This window comes from Cryptomeria japonica, chromosome 9 (genome assembly GCF_030272615.1).
Source record: "Cryptomeria japonica chromosome 9, Sugi_1.0, whole genome shotgun sequence".
NCBI lineage: Eukaryota > Viridiplantae > Streptophyta > Pinopsida > Cupressales > Cupressaceae > Cryptomeria > Cryptomeria japonica.
In genome coordinates, this window is record NC_081413.1 from 742,926,099 (window position 1) to 742,947,024 (window position 20,926).

General features: G+C 35.7%; 1 protein-coding gene across 1 annotated transcript in view; it reads left to right on the forward strand.

Moving 5' to 3' along the window:
* The first annotated feature begins 2,182 nt into the window (after positions 1–2,182).
* LOC131038685 (uncharacterized) overlaps positions 2,183–20,926 on the forward strand; it is a 37,066-nt gene continuing 18,322 nt past the window's right edge. The window contains exons 1-2 of the mRNA XM_057971202.2: positions 2,183–3,014; positions 16,904–17,074. Of these exons, the coding sequence (XP_057827185.1) occupies positions 2,841–3,014; positions 16,904–17,074 (345 nt within the window). The 5' untranslated portion in view covers positions 2,183–2,840. The remainder of the gene's footprint in view (positions 3,015–16,903; positions 17,075–20,926) is intronic.

The window sequence follows — 20,926 nt, forward strand, 5'->3', positions numbered from 1 at the left end:
AACCATTTACATATTTAATTACATAAATATAGCCTGGAAGAGATATCACTTGTATCTAGACAAAGAATAAAGAGAACATAATTTAATAGAGCAAAATAGAAAAAGTACTTGGAATAGATAGAGAAATAAAAAGATGAGTTGAAATGAAACTAGGCTAGAATATATCAAGACACTCAAAGAAGAAACACACATGTAGTTCTTTCATTGTCAAAATAAGTGTATGAAAGGATTGTACAATAGTTATGGAATTTAAGTCAAGTAGAATCCATTCATTCATGAAGGGTAAAATATGATATCTAATCATGGTGGTGGTTGATTGGATTATAGTGGTGCACACAATGATGACACTTAATCAAGAGTTTCTATCAACATATGAATCCAACATTAGCTTTGACATAGCACTCGAATGTGAAGGAACTTATCCCACATGGATGTACATGTATAAGCACATAGAAGAGGGTTAAAATGTTACATTAGCCAATAAGATGTGAACTAAGGGAAGAAGTCCATACAATAACACTACATCTAATCCAAAAGTCATTTAAATTGACCAATGACCCACTTTAATAACCACATTCTACCCAAGGCCATAAACTAGTTCCAATGAAAATTTAGATACTTTGAATATAGATTAGATTAGTTTAGTTGTTATAGCTCCCAAATCCTATTACAAACTATTGCCCAAGATTACAATAAAGAGATAAGACATAAATCAACAATATTGGTGATGACATGTATATATAAGGACTCAATTATACACTCACAAACCTTAAAATGAGTAAATAAAAATCTCACAATCTTACAAATCTTTAAAATTCATCACTAATAAGTTGCAAATCATTATACTTGAAAAATTTATAGGCTCTCTTACCAAAAAAAACTCTTTTTTGAGTGTTTTCTCTAGATGCTTGAATTGAGAAATAATAACAATAATAAATCTTTTACATAGGAGTTTTCAATTAAATAGGATTTGGTTGACAAAACTTCCGATTGACCAAAACCCTTCCAACTAAAAATATCTATGTGGCATCCTTGTTAGCAACCACCTCATTCTTTTTCACAAAAATCTGAAACTTTCCACTTTAATTGAAAATTTCTTTAGTTAGAATGATTTTTTTCAAAAAACTAAAAATACACAATTCAAATATATATATGTATGTATATGTGTATGTACACATACACATACACATACACATACACATCCACATATGTCTGTATGTACACATACACATATATGTATATACGTGTGTATGTGTGTGTGCACGCGCACATGTGTATATTTTGATTACTTGTAATATATATTTTTTTAAAATATTGCAATTAGGTTATTAAAATAAAAAAATGAGATTGATTTAAAAAAAAATAAAATTATATCTTATTAAAATATGATAAAAAAATATATGGTATATTAGAGGCAAGAATCATCTCCAAAAAGGTATACAACGTTTTTTGAAAGTGATAAATTAATAATAATAAAAAAAAACATTAAATTAAAACTATCATATTTTGGTAAGTTTAAAATCAATTACTAAAATTTATAAGATTAAAATTATTTGATTAAATTAATTATTAAAAAATATTATTTTTAAATTTAAATTGTAAAATTTCAAAGCTAATAATTTATTAAATTGATAAAATTTATTGATTTTAATTAATTATTATTAATTATTTTAAATATTGGTATTCATATGTTTAAATTCAATAATTTATTTAATTACTCAAAATCTAAATAATCATTAGTTAATTTAAATTGAATATGTTTATATATTAGTAAATTAACAAACTAGCATATTTATCTTTTAGATGAATATAGGTAAAATAAGCTAAAGATATTATATTTGTTAATTATACAAAATTGTTTAATTAGTTAGAATAAATGTCATTAATTAATTTAAATTGAATATGTTTATATTAATAAATTAACAAATTAGCATATATATCTTTAAGAGAATATAGATAAAATACTACTAAAAATATCAATCATATTTGTTAATTATACAAAATTCAATTACTCAAAATGAATGATAATTGAGAAGAGAAATGAAATATATTTTTACTTCTCATGCAAACACGACATTTTAAATAGTTTTAATTTTTATTGAGAGACTTCCGCATAATTAAAGATAAAACTATTTATTTTCCTTTTATCAAACACCTAAAAGAAAAATTATTATTAAAAACATTATTTTATTTTGAATCATATTACAACGGCAAGAACTACGTTTCGAGAAGAGTGGCTCCGCGACTCTGTTCTTCTAGGGTTTTCAGAGTTAGATTGTCCAAAACTTTCCTGGGATCAGATTTTGCCAGGCGCAATGTTAGCTTTTGGCTTTGCTATTTAAGTATTATGACCAGATTGTATTGTCTTCACCACAGGCAGCCGGGAAGGAATTGAGATTTGGCGGCTTCTTTGAGTATCTTTAGCCTCAGTTTTGTGCACATACCTCTTCTCAGCTTAGTTGCCCCATTATTCATCACTTCTGCTTTGAGCGTCTTATGTTCAAGCATTTTTCCTCTGTTTTGTTCTTGTACAGATCCCTCATCCATCTGTTTGTTGGTCGCTTAAGATTTAGACATCCTACAGCTTACAGTCAAACGCTTTTAAAGCAGCAGCATTAATTCAGCGAGTTCTGATTGGACGCGGCTATTTTATTTTTGGTATTGCTTTATTGTGTTATATTGCTACCTGGCTGTGCTTCACTAATTTCACACGGTTGTCCGTGATGCCTGCGCAAGTTTGAATTTTGAAAACATTTCTGATTTAGAGAGGTCACCGGTGGCGCCTAATTTGTCACAGGAATTGATTGTGAAAAACTATCGTAATCATAAATCAGATACTAATGGATCATGCATTGTGGGACCATCTGCCACAGTTACTAAGAGCCAAGTCGAAGGAATCGATAGAACATATCCTTCAAGCTCTGTGGAGGACCCGCAAAACAGGCCTTGAAGCACCTGAGAAATCATATATTCAAGACCTCCTTCAGCTACCCAACCACAACGACTTGGATCCTGTAAGTTCAAGTCCCGCATTATTCAAAACTCATTTTAAGAATTGAACAATTTATTTGGGATTGTACCATTTTAAGGGAAATCGGCCCTTTTCCATTCAAAATTCTCTTGCACGCATATGAACACAAATCATTTTAGGTATCTCCCAATGATCTTTTCTGTCAATAGAGTTCAGAATCTTCAGATTCTGAGAACATTTTCATAAAGTGAGCGTGGAAGGTGACTATAGTTGAGAATATCCAGATTTTAGAACCATTTTAATAAAGATAGCATAGAAGGCTTAAATGGGTTGAGGCAACCGGTGGGGAATGGAAATTTCACGCTCTAAAGTAATGTTTCACTACGGTTGGCGTTGGACACCATGTGATAGCCTTGGCGGCATGTATAGGGAAGTGTTGAACTCATAGTAATAGATGTGTGTATCAGGTATTACCTGGATTAAGGGTTAAATTAGTGGCCTTGTGTTTAACTTTTGTTGTTACGGTGTGCTTTAGTTTCGTGTTTAACTTTTTCTGTTATGGTGTTTAGCTTTAGTTTTAGTCACTTTTTTTCATCTTCTGCCGTTATTTTCTACCATGGTACCGTTCTGTTACAACTAGATGCGTTTGTAATTGCCATCGAACTATTTGGGCTTCAAATTTAGTCTTATTTCCTCTTCTACTTTGTCTTTACTAAAAAGTTCTGTCCTAAGATTTACCATCATCTGCCTTGAGCCTCTCCATTGCTGCATAAGCATCACCTGAAGCTCTCCTAGATGATTAAGGGTGGTGCAAGCTTTTCCTACAATGTCGTACTTGCTGGTGTAATATTTATTTCACCTTGGATATGTTTCTATCGTAAGGTTGATATTACACCTACTTAATAATTTTATTTAGGATGTTAGAGTTTTTAAATTATTTTCACCTATATAGCTAATAATGATGTGTGTATACCTTGACTTGAGGTACACGAGCCACCACTACTCCAACTATTTTTGATTGATGGTAGTTAGGTGTCTACCTCCCTTTTTTAAAGGCAACCTCTATATCACTTAGACTGAGTTAATTCACCCCTTGATTGGAAGTGATTGAGAGTTAATCTCATACCTCTTGGAGATGTTTTATCTTTAATTTATGGATACAAGAGACCTATATATTTGTACTTTTCTCTTTGTAAATTTGCTCCATGATATTGAATATAATGTGATTAGCTCATAGACATTAGGTATTAGGTAGAATTTTTGTTTATGCAAAATTCTAATATAGTATCAGAGCCATGAAGTCATAGGGCTAGTTCTTTTCTAGTTAATGGGGCAAATAGGTCTAAGTTTATATCTAGTGAATGGTGGAGTTATTTTGAACTCACCACTGTGTTTAGAACAACCGAATTATTTAAGATCCACTTTTAGTTTATTTAGATTTGACAGTTCAAAGCCAACCAATAGGAAGAGGTTTTAATTTATTTTTGTGGAGGGATATTTTTTGGGAGCATCCTACACAATTTATGACATTGTCATTGCGCTTAGAAGGTTTGAGAAATGAATTTGACCATAAATTTGACTACCGTGTCACAGGAAACGTTTTGCTCCATTTAACTTCTAGAGGTACAACTAACAACCTGTAATTCGAAACAGATTAGAATACATATATTGCACACTTTGAAGGTCAAGAACTGAGTCGATTACAACATTTAACTTTGAAAGAGGTGCCATTTATATGTGGGTGCAGTCCCATTAATGGAGCATCTTCCATAGGAGGAAGCTCTTCCTTATAATAAAGATTCTTTCCCTCTCATTCATACACCCCTTGCATTACATGTATTCTATGTAAAATTCTGTAGATGCTGCTTTTTTTTTTTTTTTGATCGATAAAAGGCCGAAGCCAAAATTTTATTATTTTTTATAAAAAATATTACATCTCCATTCAGTGTGGGCACCGGTAGGAAAGAATGGAGATAAGAAAACCTCCGGTCTAGCCCAGATCCCTACTGGGATCAGATAATATAAACAACTGTACATTTATACAAATCCTCATCTGAGGATGGAGGCTGACTTATTAAGACATTTTACATTCATTCTGTACATAAAATCTTTCAGCACTTTCCGGTTGAATCCATCTTCCCAAATTTGGCTAATCCACTAATGCTTCGAGCATTAACTTCTGACCTGTTTCCAGAATCTGCAAAACCTTCATGCAACTTACTTTGCCAGACTGTTAGAAGCATAGTAAACAAAATAATTTGCAGCGGTCATTCAATGAATAATTACATCTTTCTATTTATGTAAGAGGATTATAGCCTGGATATCCCTTAGCTTGAAACCATCTTAACCTTTTGGGTTTCAATTTAAGAGATTATCCAGGCTACAATTCTGCCTACTAATGGAAAGGATCAATTTCTATCAGATACATAATTGCTTTTAACTCTGCAAAAATCAGATTCTCCCAAACATAAATATTTTCATATGCATATGTATGTGTATTTATATGCCAATATGCGAAATAATCTAACATTGAGTCTGCCAGAAACATGAGTATATACAGATGCACACAGAAATAAATATGCCTGGAGAAAGGAGTGAAACAACAAAAGGGCAGAGGGACTGTCCAGAGGCTTTTCATAAATAGAACCAACTAATTATCTGAATCCATGACTAAGTCTGGGTTTACCTCTACTACCCTCCACAAAACCTCAACAAAAAACCTGCCACCCATTCCTCAATCGTTTGTAGGAACCCGAATGAACCCCACACGATATTAACAGGGAATCTCAAAATCAAGATAAGGCGAATGCTAAGCTATTCTGTAAAATCCTCAACTCTCATGCAAACATCGAGACAGAAACCAGAAATATCTGTCCCAGTTTTAAAACAAGGCTAATATCCTGTGTTAGAATTATTACGAACTCTAACCGATATGTAGAATCTTGAATACCAAATATAAAAAAAAACCAGTAACCTTAGCTCGAAGGCACATAGCCTGTCAGACCCAACATGCCATATGAAGATATGATTTGATCCTTATTTCAGTCTATACCCTCGCTGCCCAGGACAATCTTAACTCATATTACATGCATTGGAGGGGTAACCTGCAAGTGCCAGAACAGAGAAACCAGACTTCTACCAGTCTCCACTCTACACGACTGAAACACCCCTGGCACCCACTCCCAGAATTGGTAGTCAAGGAATCGTTCAGGAGAAAGAATGTAATCATATATGAAGGTTCAGATATGGATATATATAAATATATATATATTTATATATATACATACTCATATTTATATAGATTCTGTTTATATATATGTATATATGCATGTGTGTGATTGTGTAAGATTCTATTTACACCCACACATACACACACATATACATTTATATATGAGAATATGAATATATGTATATATATATGATTGTATATATATACACCTATCTATATATATGAATATATATATATGTATATATTTATATATATATGAATACATCATATAACATGAATCAATCCGATGAATATGGGGTTGACTATAAATATATACATATATATATATATGTGAGTATATATATTAATATATATATATATATATATATATCTGAATCTTAGAATACCAAATACTGATATAAGGAGACCGTGGCCACCCTTCCTAGAGCTTATAAATGAGGGGCAAGGAGAGGACTTGGAGAGGAGGGATATGAAGGGGTGACACGGCCATCACCTAAAATTAATCCATGAGGCTATCCTTCCTAAAAACATACGAATTACCATCTGCCCCTAAATTGGCTAACTTGTCTGCTATAGAATTGCCTTCCCTATAAATATGATTAACCGAAGTTTCCTCAAAGTATTTGATCAAATCCAGAATACTTTTTAATTCCGCTTTCAATTTTCAGTTTGTCACTTCCCTAGTCCTGACTGCATTTATAGTTAACGACGAATCCCCCTCTATTTCTAGATATTTAATCTTGAGAGATTTAGCTATAATCAATCCCTCCCGCAACGCTGAAAACTCAGCCATGTTATTCGAAGCCAAACCAATTGGCTTATTAATGCTAGCTATTAGTTCACCGTTATCTTGGTGAATAGCACACCCTATACCTGCTATACCAGGATTCCCACGAGAGGCACCATCGAAGTTTAGCTTAGCCCAGCCTTTTCGGGGGGGAACCCATTTAGTTAGCTTCCTATCTAACTCAGCCTGCTTACCTCCACTCCCAATAAACGGGGGGATTATCAAACCCAACCACTTAGATCGAAGAACCTCATCCCATCTGGTTAAATTAATAGACTTTTCCTGTGCATGTCTTAGTCTATTATTGACTTTTTCCACAATTGTTGCCTCAATCTTATTAAGAAGGGATTCCACCCTCAATTTTGATTCTTTAAAGATCCGCCTGTTTCTCTCCTTCCATATTTCCCATATGAGAATTGCCGGCGCAATTTGCCACACTAAGTGGTATATATCCTTTGTGTGGGGAGGAGGCCAACTAATCAGCCATTCTGAAATGTCCCTAGGTCTCGGAGTCGGCCAGCCAAGGCTTGAGCAAAGCCAATCCCAACATCTCTGACTGAAACTACAATTAAGGAGCAGATGATCCACATTTTCTTCCTCAGATTCGCATAGAGGGCATCTCGATGGTCCCATGAATCCTAATTTTGAGAACCAATCTGAAGTAAGAATCCTTTTTTGGGAAGCTGCCCATGAGAAGATACCAGCTTTGGGAAGACCCACGTTATTCCAGCATAGGTTAATCGGAATATTAGGATTTGTTGCAGCTCTTCTGAGTTTTAAAAGTGAATAACCTTCTTTGGCTTTATAAATGCCCGAAGAACAACCCGCCCAAATTATCCTGTCTTTCCCACTATGTAATGAAAAATGCCTATGCCTCAAATTATTCCAGAGGAGTTCCTTGTCTGCATTTGTCAAGTTCATCTCATCAAGGGGTTTCCACTCCCAACCCAAAGCGGGGTCATCAGAAATAAGCTTGATGTAATCCTTAACGAACCTGCCCCTGATTGATTTGCAATGTTCTATACCTTCTTCGCTTATTCCTATTTTGTCTAGGGCTGGGTAACCCCCCCACGAGTCTTCCCAGAACAATGCCTCTGATCCTTCCGCAATATCCCAAGTTAGATAATCTCTAATCACCTCTCGACATTCTAGCATAAAATTCCAGACTTTGGATCCCTTTGGTAGTATTTCCGTCCTTAGTATACTATCAGGGTTGGAATTAGTGAAATATTTAGCTTTGAGGATCCTTACCCATTTAAGATCCGGTTCCGAGTACATTTTCCAGACTAATTTCGCCCCCAGAGCCAAGTTTTGAACCCCCAAATCTTTGATGCCAACTCCCCCAATATTGATAGGCTAGCTAATTTTATCCCAAGAAATTAAAGCAAATTTCTTTTTGTCTGAATTCATATTCCAAAAGAACTTCCTCATCTTTTTTACCATTTCTAGACGAGCACCTTTAGGTAATTGCAGGCAGGACATTTGGTATATCGGAATAGCCGCCATAACAGCTTTTACTAATGTAATCCTCCCAGCCGAAGATAGGCATTTGTTCTTCCAAGAATCCAACCTGAGATCCATCTTTTCAAGGATTCCTTTCCATAATGAATTTATATTGTTTCCCTTATCCATCGGAATCCCAAGATATTTACAAGGAAGTTTCCCTTTATCAAACCCTAAGATATTACAAATATCTGTCTCTATGTTTTGTGAAGTGTTAAAGAAGAAGATTTCCGATTTATTCTTGTTCACTTCCTGACCAGAGCCTAATGCATAAATGTCAAGAATCCTTTTGAAAGCCATGGCTTCAGACCTATTCGCACATCCCATCAGCATTGTGTCGTCAGCAAACTGCTGGTGGGTTATGGCCTCCAATCCATTAGTAATTTTAATTCCTTTGATAATTTGATTCATTCGAGCACTTGAAATGATTCTTCCAAGGCCCTCTGCCATTATGATAAATAAGAAAGGGGATAAAGGATCTCCTTGTCTAATCCCTCTAGATATCTGGAAGAAGCCAGCAGGGGAGCCATTTATAAGTAACGATACCCTGGGAGATGAGATGCATTCGAAGATTAAATTGATCCATTGTTTAGAAAAACCAAAGGATTCTAAACATTTACATAGAAATCTCCAATCGACTTTATCATATGCCTTCTTAATGTCTAGTTTGATCATCATAGCAGCTGATCGATTCTGTTGTAACGAGTGCATGACTTCTTGAGCAATAATAATGCCATCAAAGATAGATCTACCTGGTACGAAACCGGTTTGTTCCTCATAAATTATGCACGGAAGGATGCCTTTCAGTCTATTCGCTAAGATTTTAGTAAAAAGTTTGTAAATTGTGTTACATAAGGAGATAGGTCGAAAGTCTTCCAAACTTCTTGATTCCTCCTTCTTTGGTATCAAGGTAATGAAAGTGTTGTTGATCTCCCTTAAAATACTCCCAGAGTTTCTAACAGCTTCCAATGCTTCCACTACCTCCTTACCAATAATGTGCCAGCATTTTTGAAAAAAGCAAGCAGGAAAACCGTCCGGGCCGGGTGCTTTATCAGGGTCAAGCTGCCCCAATGCTAATTTTACTTCTGATTCTGTAAATTTGTTGCTAAGCGCTTTGTTTTGATTTTCAGTTATGATCTTAGGAATATTCCTAAGCAAAGTTAAATTGGCATCTTTAATGGAAGATTCCGAACTGAACAGGGTTTTAAAATGGTTCACCGCTTCTGTAGTTATGTCCTTTTGATCTTCCAGTAGTATACCATTATTACTCATGATCTTGTGAATACTGTTAGTGATCCTCCTAATTTTTGTACTGTTGTGGAAGAACTTAGTATTCCTATCCCCATTTTGAAGCCAATTCTCTCTAGACTTCTGTTTCCAAAATATTTCTTCTTTTGTTAACGTATCCTCATATTTCCCGAGAAGCTCCTTTTCTTTGAGGAAGCTATCCTGATCCATTCCTAGTCTAAACACTTTTTCATTTAGGTCAGCGATTTCTTTTTCTAATGATATTTTGGTTTCAAAAATGTTACCGAAAACTTCACTATTCCATTTCAGTAACTTGCTCTTGAGATATTTTAGTTTATTTACAAGGCAAAACATTTTTGATCCCTGAAAACTTACCTCAGACCACCACCTGGAGACGAGATCATAGAAATATGGATTTTGCATCCACATTTTTTCAAACTTAAAGGGGCAACACCGCGGTGTAGCCTCTCCCTCAATATTGAGTATGATAGGGTAATGGTCAGATCCTGAAGATGGGAGTAGCGAAGCTGAGAGGTTAATCGCTAGATCACTCAAGTTCCCTCTAAAAAGGAATCTATCTAATCTCTCAGCGATTTGTGTAAAGCCTGATCTTCTATTGTACCAGGTATACACACCGTTACTTGTTTCTATATCTATCAGGTTGTTATGAGCTACCCACTCTCTAAAGTCTTTTAAGGACTGTGGTTCCCTGTGAATACCACCCTTTTTTTCTGATAAATTCAGGATAGCATTGAAGTCCCCTCCTAGAATAACAGGGGAAGAGGTATCTAGCCCCATCATAAACGAGATTTCCGACCAAACCCTGCGCTTTCCTGCATCCGGGATCGGGCCATAAATGTTTATAAGGGTGAATGTGAGATTGCTGTGTTTGCTAAATACCTTTCCCAATAGCCAATTTCTATTACCAGCTATAGGATGAAATATTATACTCCGCGGATTCCAAATTATTCCAATACCACCAGAAGCTCCCCTGGCTTCCACAAATTCACAACAAAGAAGACCTAATTTTCTTTTAAAAGTCTCAGCTTCAACCTGGGCTAATTTAGTTTCTTGTATGAGAACGATGTCATGTTTCCATTTTAAAATGTTGTGTCTAATTAGACGCTGTTTGTTAGGGGCATTCATGCCCCTAACATTCCATGAAGAGATTTTCATGGGGCCGTGGGAAGGCCCTTCCCCTTCCCAGCATCAAAGAAGGCTGTTAATTTGCCTTGGTCTTTTGCATTTCCATCTTGCAGTCTTAATTCGCTCAAAGATTTTCTGCCCCTACTTTTAGCTTCTCTAGCGCAGTCAGGAAAGTTTTTCCCGTCATATATGTTTTTTATCCCTAAGGTTTGCTGGGAATCTATCACTCCCTCTCCATCATCCTCTCCCATTTGGGACTGAGCTACTATGTAGTCATTGACAGGAATGGGTATGATATCTCCTACCCTATTCTCATTATTTTCTTCCTCATCCATAGAAGCCAAGAGTTCCTGAATTAGGAACCTCTTCTCAGCTTCCTCATCCGGGGAAAGATTTTCAACTACATTATTATCGAATACCTCAATAACGGCAGCCAATCTAGAAGACATTTCTTCTTGATCTGCCCCATTATCTTGACCCAAATTTTCGACTGACTTTGTTTCAGATGGAAGTTTCAATGAATCCACCGAATCGGAGATTCTTTTTGTCATCTCCACTAAGGCATCTTCTTTTATAGAGTTTGCCTCATCTATTATTTTATCAAGATCGCTAATGTTACTGGATTTGTTGTTTCTATTTTCATCTGTGTTAGCCACTGGAGGGCTATTATCATGTACAGGGGATGCATTTGATGTGATTTTTTTATACTGATCTGAAAGAGGGTTTTCCATCTGCTCGATACAATTAACCATAGCTGGGCATGATTTCAGCCTTATATCAGATTCATTTATAACCCCATTATAGAAGGTGGGATGAATGCACCACTCCCCCCTGTTCGATACTAGCATGATGGGTTCTAAGCCCGGGGAATCAATATCAGATTCAACTAAGATTTTGATATTCTTGTTTAAAACCTCTTTTCCTAGTCCTTCACAACCCAAAAAAGAACCAAAATGTTCCCCTATATATTCTAAGATTTTAAAATCCAAGTATTCGACTGGTAAAGAACCCAGATTTATCCATCTAGGGCAATTATTTAAATTCTGTGAATGTGGGTCAAAATTCGGTTTCCATTCACATCGAAAAAAGCCATAGCCTTTATACAATTTTACCTTACCATGGAGAATGTCATTTTTGGTATTTTGATTATCACACAAAATTGCAAGAAAATTATTTTCCAGGATAGTGATACTTACCTGTCCCGGATAAAGGGCCGTCCACCAATCGATAATTCTACCTGTATCTTCTCCAATACCTGCCCATTTTACAAAAACCCCACATTCGCTATATAAATTGAATTGGGGATCCATCAAATATGCCGGGATATTACATGTTCGCCTCGGCCTTATTTTGGGTTTAGGCTCAAAATTTCTAACTTTCCTGAGCGGCACCAGGTTTGCCCCAGTTGCCGGATAATGGTTTGTGACTGTGGGTTTGTGCCAACCGAAGTTTAAAGACTTAATTCTTCTTTCGCCCATCTTCTTCTTGGCATTTTTCGAGCGAACGACTTGCCAATTTCCGTCGGAGGGTAGTGACAAGGCAACGGCCTTTTGTGCCCTAATTACATCATTTTTCCAAAACTCACCCGCTCTGTAAACTGAATCCGGCCTTTCGTTTGTTGCAGGGTTTTTCTTACATGGCGGACTGAAGACAGAGATGCTCCTCGGGCATGTGGCAAAAACTTGTCTACATCCCCCCGCCGAAAACCTTGACAAGTTCGCTTGATGATGTTTTCGCATTTCGCCAAATAGCAGAGCAGAACGATCGATAATTATTCTATGTATGTCTGATAATATTATTTACAATGTGTAATTTTAGTGTAGATGCTGCTTTTGAGTTGATTTATATTTGTCTTTTTTTAAGAGTTTAAATTTTTTTATTACACGTGTTCTATCTGACGATGTATGTGTAGATCTTCACATAGAACAGAAAAAATATTACATCAGTTCAAAGAAAAAAAAGGGCTCATCCAATTTTTTTTTTCTTATTATGCAATACAAATATTCTTGTCTTTTAGAGTGCAACTTTGCACCTGGTACTTGTAATTGCACTGCCGCATCAACATATATGCCACAGTAATGTTGACATCAACAGTTACCATGTCATTGTACAGATGCATACTCAGCAGGACATCATTATCCACCTCTTATTTTATGTTCCAAGAGCACTTTGGTAGAAATGGTCATATCTTTTGATCCAGTTATCCATTTTTGCATTTTCATTGGTGTTGGAGAGCGGTCCAGCATGCTTCTGTATGGTGTAATTTGTTTTTGCATATAGTGTCATTTGTGCATGCATGGAAAATGATTGCTTGGAAATTCTATGCGCACCTTTAAATAAACTTGTATTCACATTAATTATAAAGTGCCATCTTCTACTTGTCTTGGGGGTTTAGGCAATCATGTATTGCAAACGTTCACTAATGATAAAGTGCCAATTCTATTTGTTTTGGGAGGTTCTTATATGATCTAATAATGGGGGTGTAATTAATCAATTGCCTTTTGTCATTCACTTGCAACTCTCCTTTCTACTTCTCCTTTTCAGCCTCAGGGATCTATCGATAGTGACACCTCTCACACCCTATAAACTACTTTTTTTGGAAACAACAAATTAATATGATACTAATGTCTAGAGGGTTGGCACATGATAACACATGGAACTGTAATTTAACCTAAGGGATAAGTAGATAAAATTAAATTGTTTAACAAATGTAATGAAGCTTTTGACTTTTTGTGTTTGGTTGTGTCAAAAGATCTACTCTTTCATATAAAAAACTTAGGCCATACCTACAAAAATATAGGGCAATTAGAGCCTTTGTTTGGTAAAATTGATGAACTAAGAGGTCATCAACTGGAAAATGATCTCATAAGTGTTAATTCAACAAGCTTTGATAGCCTACAAGATTTTTAGCAAATTTTAAGTCACTAAGAACATAGTTGAAGGACTTAGCTGATATTGAGTGTGTTCTCTAAACCCGGATCTGATTATTCAGTGGTCATTTCTACATTCAATGTACTAAGGCTGCTTTATGCATTGAGTTTAAAATGCCTTCCTTGAAGCATTTGCATACACACTAACTAGGGAGCAAGATAAACTAATCCAAATGGGCACTAGAAGATCGTGTAAGTCACATGCTTTGGTGGAAGCACTACAGATAAGAAAGATCATGGTATTAAGGATACAAACCACACCAAGTCCACTAAGAGCAACACATCAACTATTTAGCATAAGGCTTCCTCAAACTCAAAGCTGAATATATGACCAGCTTTTCTAATGATGATTCCTCAATGAAAGAGAGGGCTAAAGTGTGGCTATTGCAAAAAGTCAGGAGATATCTAAGTGCAAAGTCAAGGCATTGTTGCAGTAGGGAAGGTTGATCATAAGTCAAGGCATCATTGCAGTAGGGAAGGCTGATCATAAGTCAAGACTATTTGCCTTCTCACATTTTGCACCTTATGCCCCTTTTGACAGATTTACATACTCACATCATAGATGTGAGCACTTTTTGGGATGAGTAGTGTAGTTATCTGAACCTAACACAGACTAGAGTTCTTAAGACATGCACTCAGATCCCACCAACTCTTGTTGATTTTATGGGCTTTTGGGTTGCCTCTTCAAAGGTTTCCATTGCTTCTTCTCAGCAAGTCCTTCACTTTTTTCGAATACAACTATTTGGGATAATTACTTGACAGATCTTTCATTATTATTTTTTGAGTCTCACCTTTCAGATTTGGAGGGCATACTTGAGGACCCCTGGTACTTGTACCATCTCATCCTCTGCATGCCCTTGAAATGCCACTATCCATAATTTTACCTGAGTCACTTGATCGGAAATTGGCACCACACAACACCAACATGGAGATTGATGGGCATGAGTTCCTAACCTTTTGTGTTCTTCCCTCACTTTCCTTCACGGAATGGGAGGACATTCTACATGCACCTTTGGGCTGCTTCTTCCCAAGGGAAGGAATGTTGTTTGGTAAGAATTGATATTTATCAATGCAGTATCAGTCTTTCTCTATTGGTATAGAAGGCATCACATTTGGGGGCCTACCTAGTTTCTCTCTTCACATTTTTTTTCTTATGGGGTTCTTTCTCTCCTTCTTTGGGGTGTATCTTTGTACATGTGTACCTAACATGGCCTAGCTGTTGAAACCCATTTCTCTTTTTACATTTCTTCCTAAGTTGCACTTATGGAGGGGTGTTGGTGTAATAGTTATTTCACCTTAGATATGTTCCTATTCTAAGTGTGATATTGCACATATTTAATAAGTTTACTTAGGATATTGGGAATAATTACAATTGTCACCTAGGTAGCTAATAATGGTATTTGTAGATTGAGGTACACAAGTGCCACTAGTACCTCATCAATATTTGATTGATGGTAGTTAGGTGCAACCTTTGTTTCATCAAAGCCATCTTTGTCTCAGCTAGATTAAGTTAACTCACCTCTTGATTGTGAGTTATTACGAGTTAAACTCATACTTCTTGGACATGTCATATCCTTGATTCATGGATTCAAGAGGCCTCTATATTTGTACATTTCTCTTTCTAAATTCACTTTATAATATTGATTACAGAAATTCTTTATCTATTTCCTGGTTTTTAGATTAGCTCATAGGCATTAAGTCTTAGTTAGAATTATTGTTTATGCAAAATCCTAACACTACTCACCAACAAGCAATATTTTTGCAATGATTTCTGAATCTGGTTTCTCAAGTTCGGAGATAAAAAATTGTTTGCAGCAGATAGTTGACATGATCGTCCAGTTTAAAATGTAATCTCTAAATTTAAAAAAAATGTAATCTACTATTATGTCACTTGTGTTGTGATATCTCAATTCTCATGAACGCAATAGAAATTGACTTTTGTTAATAAATATATTTTTGTGATAATTGTCTTGTATAACAAAAATTCATATAACAAACTATTAATCAAGTTTCTATCCAATCTTGCCAAAAAGGGGAGGGCAATCTAGCACTAGTTAGACCATCCAAGGTTTCCATCTTATCCTTTATGGCATTTCCAATATGGGAAACATGAGCCTCTACCATTTTTAATATTTTGTAGAGACCTTTTTCATCCATTGGGCCATTGTTTCGTAACTAAGCAAAGAAGGTTACTCTGATGATGATCGAAGTTTAAACCTCGTTGGAAATGATCCCCATGTTAAAATAATGTCTTTTTTGTTTGTTTAAAATCCAAGGATTTATTATGGGCTCCCAACCCTTATGCTAACAACAATAAAGCAACAAAACAACCTAAAACCTCGTGTAAACAACCTCCACTAGAGTGTGGTAGCCAAAGAAGAAATGATATAATAATTGAAGCCAAAAAGAATGAATTGGCTAGAACCAAACAAACATCAACATTATTTTATCTTTTAATAAGATCGGAGAACCATATGGCCAAGAGATCTGTTATTTGGGGTTGCTTCTGACCAAAATGACTCCAAAACACAAGAATGTTCATAAAAGTGCTCTAAACGAGTTTGTGGTGCCCTAAATGACTGTGTCATCCTTATAGTGATCTCATGACCCAAATGACATGCATATCTGAGGCTCAGGGATGATAGGATACAATGCAAGTATGGTTTGGTTATGTATAGGATGCGTTCTTAGCCTAGGGTTCTAGTGTTATTTTTGTATGCAGAATGTGCTGATACTTACTCATATTCTTGAACTTGCTGCAGCACATGAAAATCATAGAAGCAATCTTCACTTATTTTGTGATGGTTTTACTGCTAATTGACAATTATGGGAAGCGTTCTAAAATATAATGTAGATTTTGGAGTTTGGAATATGCTGTCCATGTTTGTTGCTGATTAAAATTAGATAAAGGAACCACTGTCAGTCCTACATTAAATAATATGGCTGTGATGTCTCTTAAATGTGTTTTGGTTTTGATTTGCACTTTTTGCAATGAAAATGGGTAGACTAGTATACTAAGATGATCAAATGCAGACATTAAGTTGATGGATCTTTATTTGACTAATTGCTGCTATTATTGTTTCATACAGCTTTTGGTGTGCCTACGTATATTGATCAGAAGGTGTGTTTATGAGAACTTCAATAAAGAAGAGATACAAAAGCTGTTCCCACCGGAGGTTCCCCCCGAGTTGCAGAGATTACTTGTTATATTATTGCAGAAGTTCCAAAGAGACTGGAGAGAGGATGCAGTTAAAGATCAGGTGGGATGCCTTGACTTTTATATTTCGTTTGAGGTGGCTGGGGAATTTACTGCATTTTCTTAATTTCTTATACATGTTACTGGAAGAATATTATGTTTCTATATGTATGTTTGTTATAATCTGTTATGCACTGAGATAATATTGCCCCTTATTCACTTTATCTTTCTGTTTTCATTCTTTATAGCTTGCTGGATGAATTTTGTTAATTTTAATCTATCTCCTTCCTCTATATTTGACTTATGTAAATGGTATCGGCAAATAAACCGATAAATGTCGACCTTTTCTCGTTTCATCTTCCTTGAATTTTTTTTTAAACTGCAATATGAGTAGCATTTCTTAAAGATAAATTAGCCGGGGCTTCTACTGGGGCCCTACCCTTGAAGAAAACATAGATTTCTTACAATATTGTCATAAAAGGCGAAAATGGCTATACAAACATTCATCAACTATATGACATGCTTACAAAATTGCATTGCTATCAAAGACAGCTCCAGCATCTTTCAAATCATAACTTCCTCTATACTGAATTATCTATGTTTAACATGTGATATCAAAATCATTTACATAGAGGGAATTTGTTCTTTTCTTTTTTTTTGATTCATCAGTGTAGTCCATTCACCTTTTTTTCATGGACTCAACACAATGCTTCATTTCTTCTTTTCCTTCACTTCCAAAATATGAAGGGAAACCCTCCTTTGAAAGGAGGAGATTAACCGTAGACAAGCACTGCAGCTATATGAGTACTTGGCTTGATTAGCTAATGATACAACTAGGGATTTGAAATTTTAAGGAGTTCAGCCTTATCAAGCTCTGAGCAGACTGTCTTAATATTACCATCAGACTATTGCACACCTAGGATATTTCAATCCCTTGCATTCATTGCAGCATTCTGGACATGCTTTCTACTCTGCCCAACTTCCTGTACTTTTTCCAACATGCCAGCATCTTCATCTGCACGGTGCTTCCCTTCTTTAGACTTATTCTGCTCTTTTGAACGATGTGGCTTTTATATAGAACTACCCATAGTTGACAGACTTTGACTTGGCAAAAGCTTGACAGACCCAACATTTCTGACTTGGCAAAAATTGGGTAACTTAAAAAATTGCTTAAATTTCTTTAGAAACACATTTTTTGTTGTTACAAAACTCAATGATAAAATGTATCTAGTGAGTCCATAAATGGGTACAAAAGTGGTTTCTATTAAATTTGATTAATTTGAATACAAATTGACTACAAAGTTGCATTTTTGTGTGGAATATTGATACAATAGATAGCTTACAACTATTATAAATTTATGATGATTGCCTTGAAAATCATCATTATAATTCATAAATTGTATATTACGAAGTACAACATTTTGCATCTTCCACTTCACTAATCTAGTGAAAATTTGGGGAGAGGTTGTGTTGATGTGGTTTTTTATGCACTGTGCAACACAAAATAAAATACTAAGTATTCTATCCTCTCTTGAACAAAATCTTCCCAAATGCTAAACTGTGTGATCAAATGGGATAACTCCAAGGTTTCGAATGTCAGGTCTTGACATGCTCTTGGATAGACTTAGTGTGTATGATGTGATATTGCTAGAATCACAAGGTGGACTTATGTTGATTCTTGAATGCTACTGGAACGGAGAATTTTGCTTGACTTGAAAAAAGATAAAAGGATAAAGGGTTTAGAAAGCTAATCTAATCCTACAATGTAAGAGACTATGAATGACTTAGTGATATTCAACTAGACTTTTCTTTGCCATGCAAAGCAACAACTCGACAAATTTTAGTGCGATCTTCTAAGGGGAGCAAAATGATCTTCAAATTACTACCAACGACATAGACACCATCAATGTAATGCAAATCAATGAGTGAGTAGTAATCAAAGTTAAGCTCATGAAAGAGTTCAGTTGACCACACAAGATACTTCACTATCTGCAAAATACTAGTAGTATGAACATATTAGTTTCACCATTAATCATCCACAATAGCTTCCATTCATCTAATTACCACTACCCAACATGAGTATATAACAAGAAACCATGCAATTATGTAGAAGAAACAACACATTCCACCATATCTTGAATGAAAAGGATGTTTATTTACAAGTTTAGCAACAATTTCCGCCTTCTCCTCTACTCTAGCTATTTGTGAAAAATCTACCTGCTACTGAACTATTAACCCTTACAAATGAGAAAATTGAGCCTTTTATAGTGCTCTCATTACAGTGAGTGGCTTAGATCAATTCACAATCAATGGCCAAGATTACAAGATGAAAACCCTAATTAGGGTTTGTTACATCCATTACATAGCATTTAATGCTTGACCAATGATGAAATCACATTTTATGGGACACAATGCCTCCTTTGAATTTCAACCAATAGATGATGAGGGTAGTGTTGATGTGTTTTTCATGCACATGCGAACACAGAATAAAATACCAAGGCATCTTATCCTCTCTTGAACAAAGTTTCCTCGAATGTTGAAGATTTCACCGAAGGATCAATCGAGGCAACTCCAAGGTTCTTGTATGTAGGTTCTCTACGTGTGGATAAGCTCTTGCGATATGATGTGATTTTGCTGGAATCACAAGGGGACTTACATTTGATGACTTGAGCGTCTGATTTACTTTGGATATCACTGGAACGTGGGTCTTTACTGATCCTTGATTTTTAAAAAAGGGAAAAGGATAAGGGTTGGAGAAGGATCTAATTCTAACACTAAGAATGTAGGAGCAATGGATGACCTTTGATGAAACTCTAACTAAGTCTTGCTTTGACATGCTATGATCATCTCCACAAGGTTAGTGTGATCTTCTAAGGATAGCTTTCTGATGTTCAGATCACTGCTACAAGCATAGACACCGCCAGGTTGATGCATATCAATGAAGAAGCGATAATTGAAGTTAAGCTTAAGTTGAATGATTCCAGTTGACTACGCAAGGCAAGTTTGCAATCAACAAACCGCTAGTAGTATGGATATACAAATTTCACCATTGATCATACAAATTTCTTCCATTCATTTAATAACATGAAATTAAATTTGAGAAGTATAGAGACCATGCAAATTGTAGAATTGACACATAGAATTCACCATTCCTTCAATGAAGTTTACATGTCTTTTGCAACAATGTCTTGACAACAATCTTTGCCTTCTCTTTCTACTCTACTCTAAAATGCTATCTACTATTGAGCTACTAATTATTGACTATCTCTCTTTTGCTAACTCCTAACTATTCTCTGACTATTAACCCTTACAAATGAGGAGCCAAGGCTTTATATAGAGAGCCCTTTACAAATTGACGGCTCTGATTGACTTAGAATCAATGGCTAGGATTAAAGGACAAAACCCTAATTAGGGTTTGTTATAACAAACTTCCTTAGCCACTGAGAAAATTACATTCCAGGATTGAGGACCAATAGGAAGTAGGGGTAGGTACACCGAAGTTTGTGCCGTCCCCAATGAGTTAGGTACATTGAATTTGGACATGCTAAGGTGGACCAATCCAACTGGAGGAAAAATGACTGGGATGCCACCTTGTCTGACATTTGTGTCTTGGTTGATCTCTTTTCTGTCTTTTGACGCGATGAATGATGTACCTCCTTGACTCCCATATGCTTGATGAGGCTTCCTCATTGTCAAGTGTTCTTTCTCTGGTAGCATACCTCGCCTTGAAGTGTCATTCTTCTTTGTCATCATGTGGTAGAATGAGCTCTTGAGGCTAGCTTGCAACTCCTTGAACACTTGAAGTCTTCCAACGCTTCAAAACACCTTGAGTCCTCCTTTATGCATCTGGGACGTCCTTGATGATGATGGCCTTAGAATAGGTCGTCCTTGTCCTGGGCTGATTTTCTTCCACCTG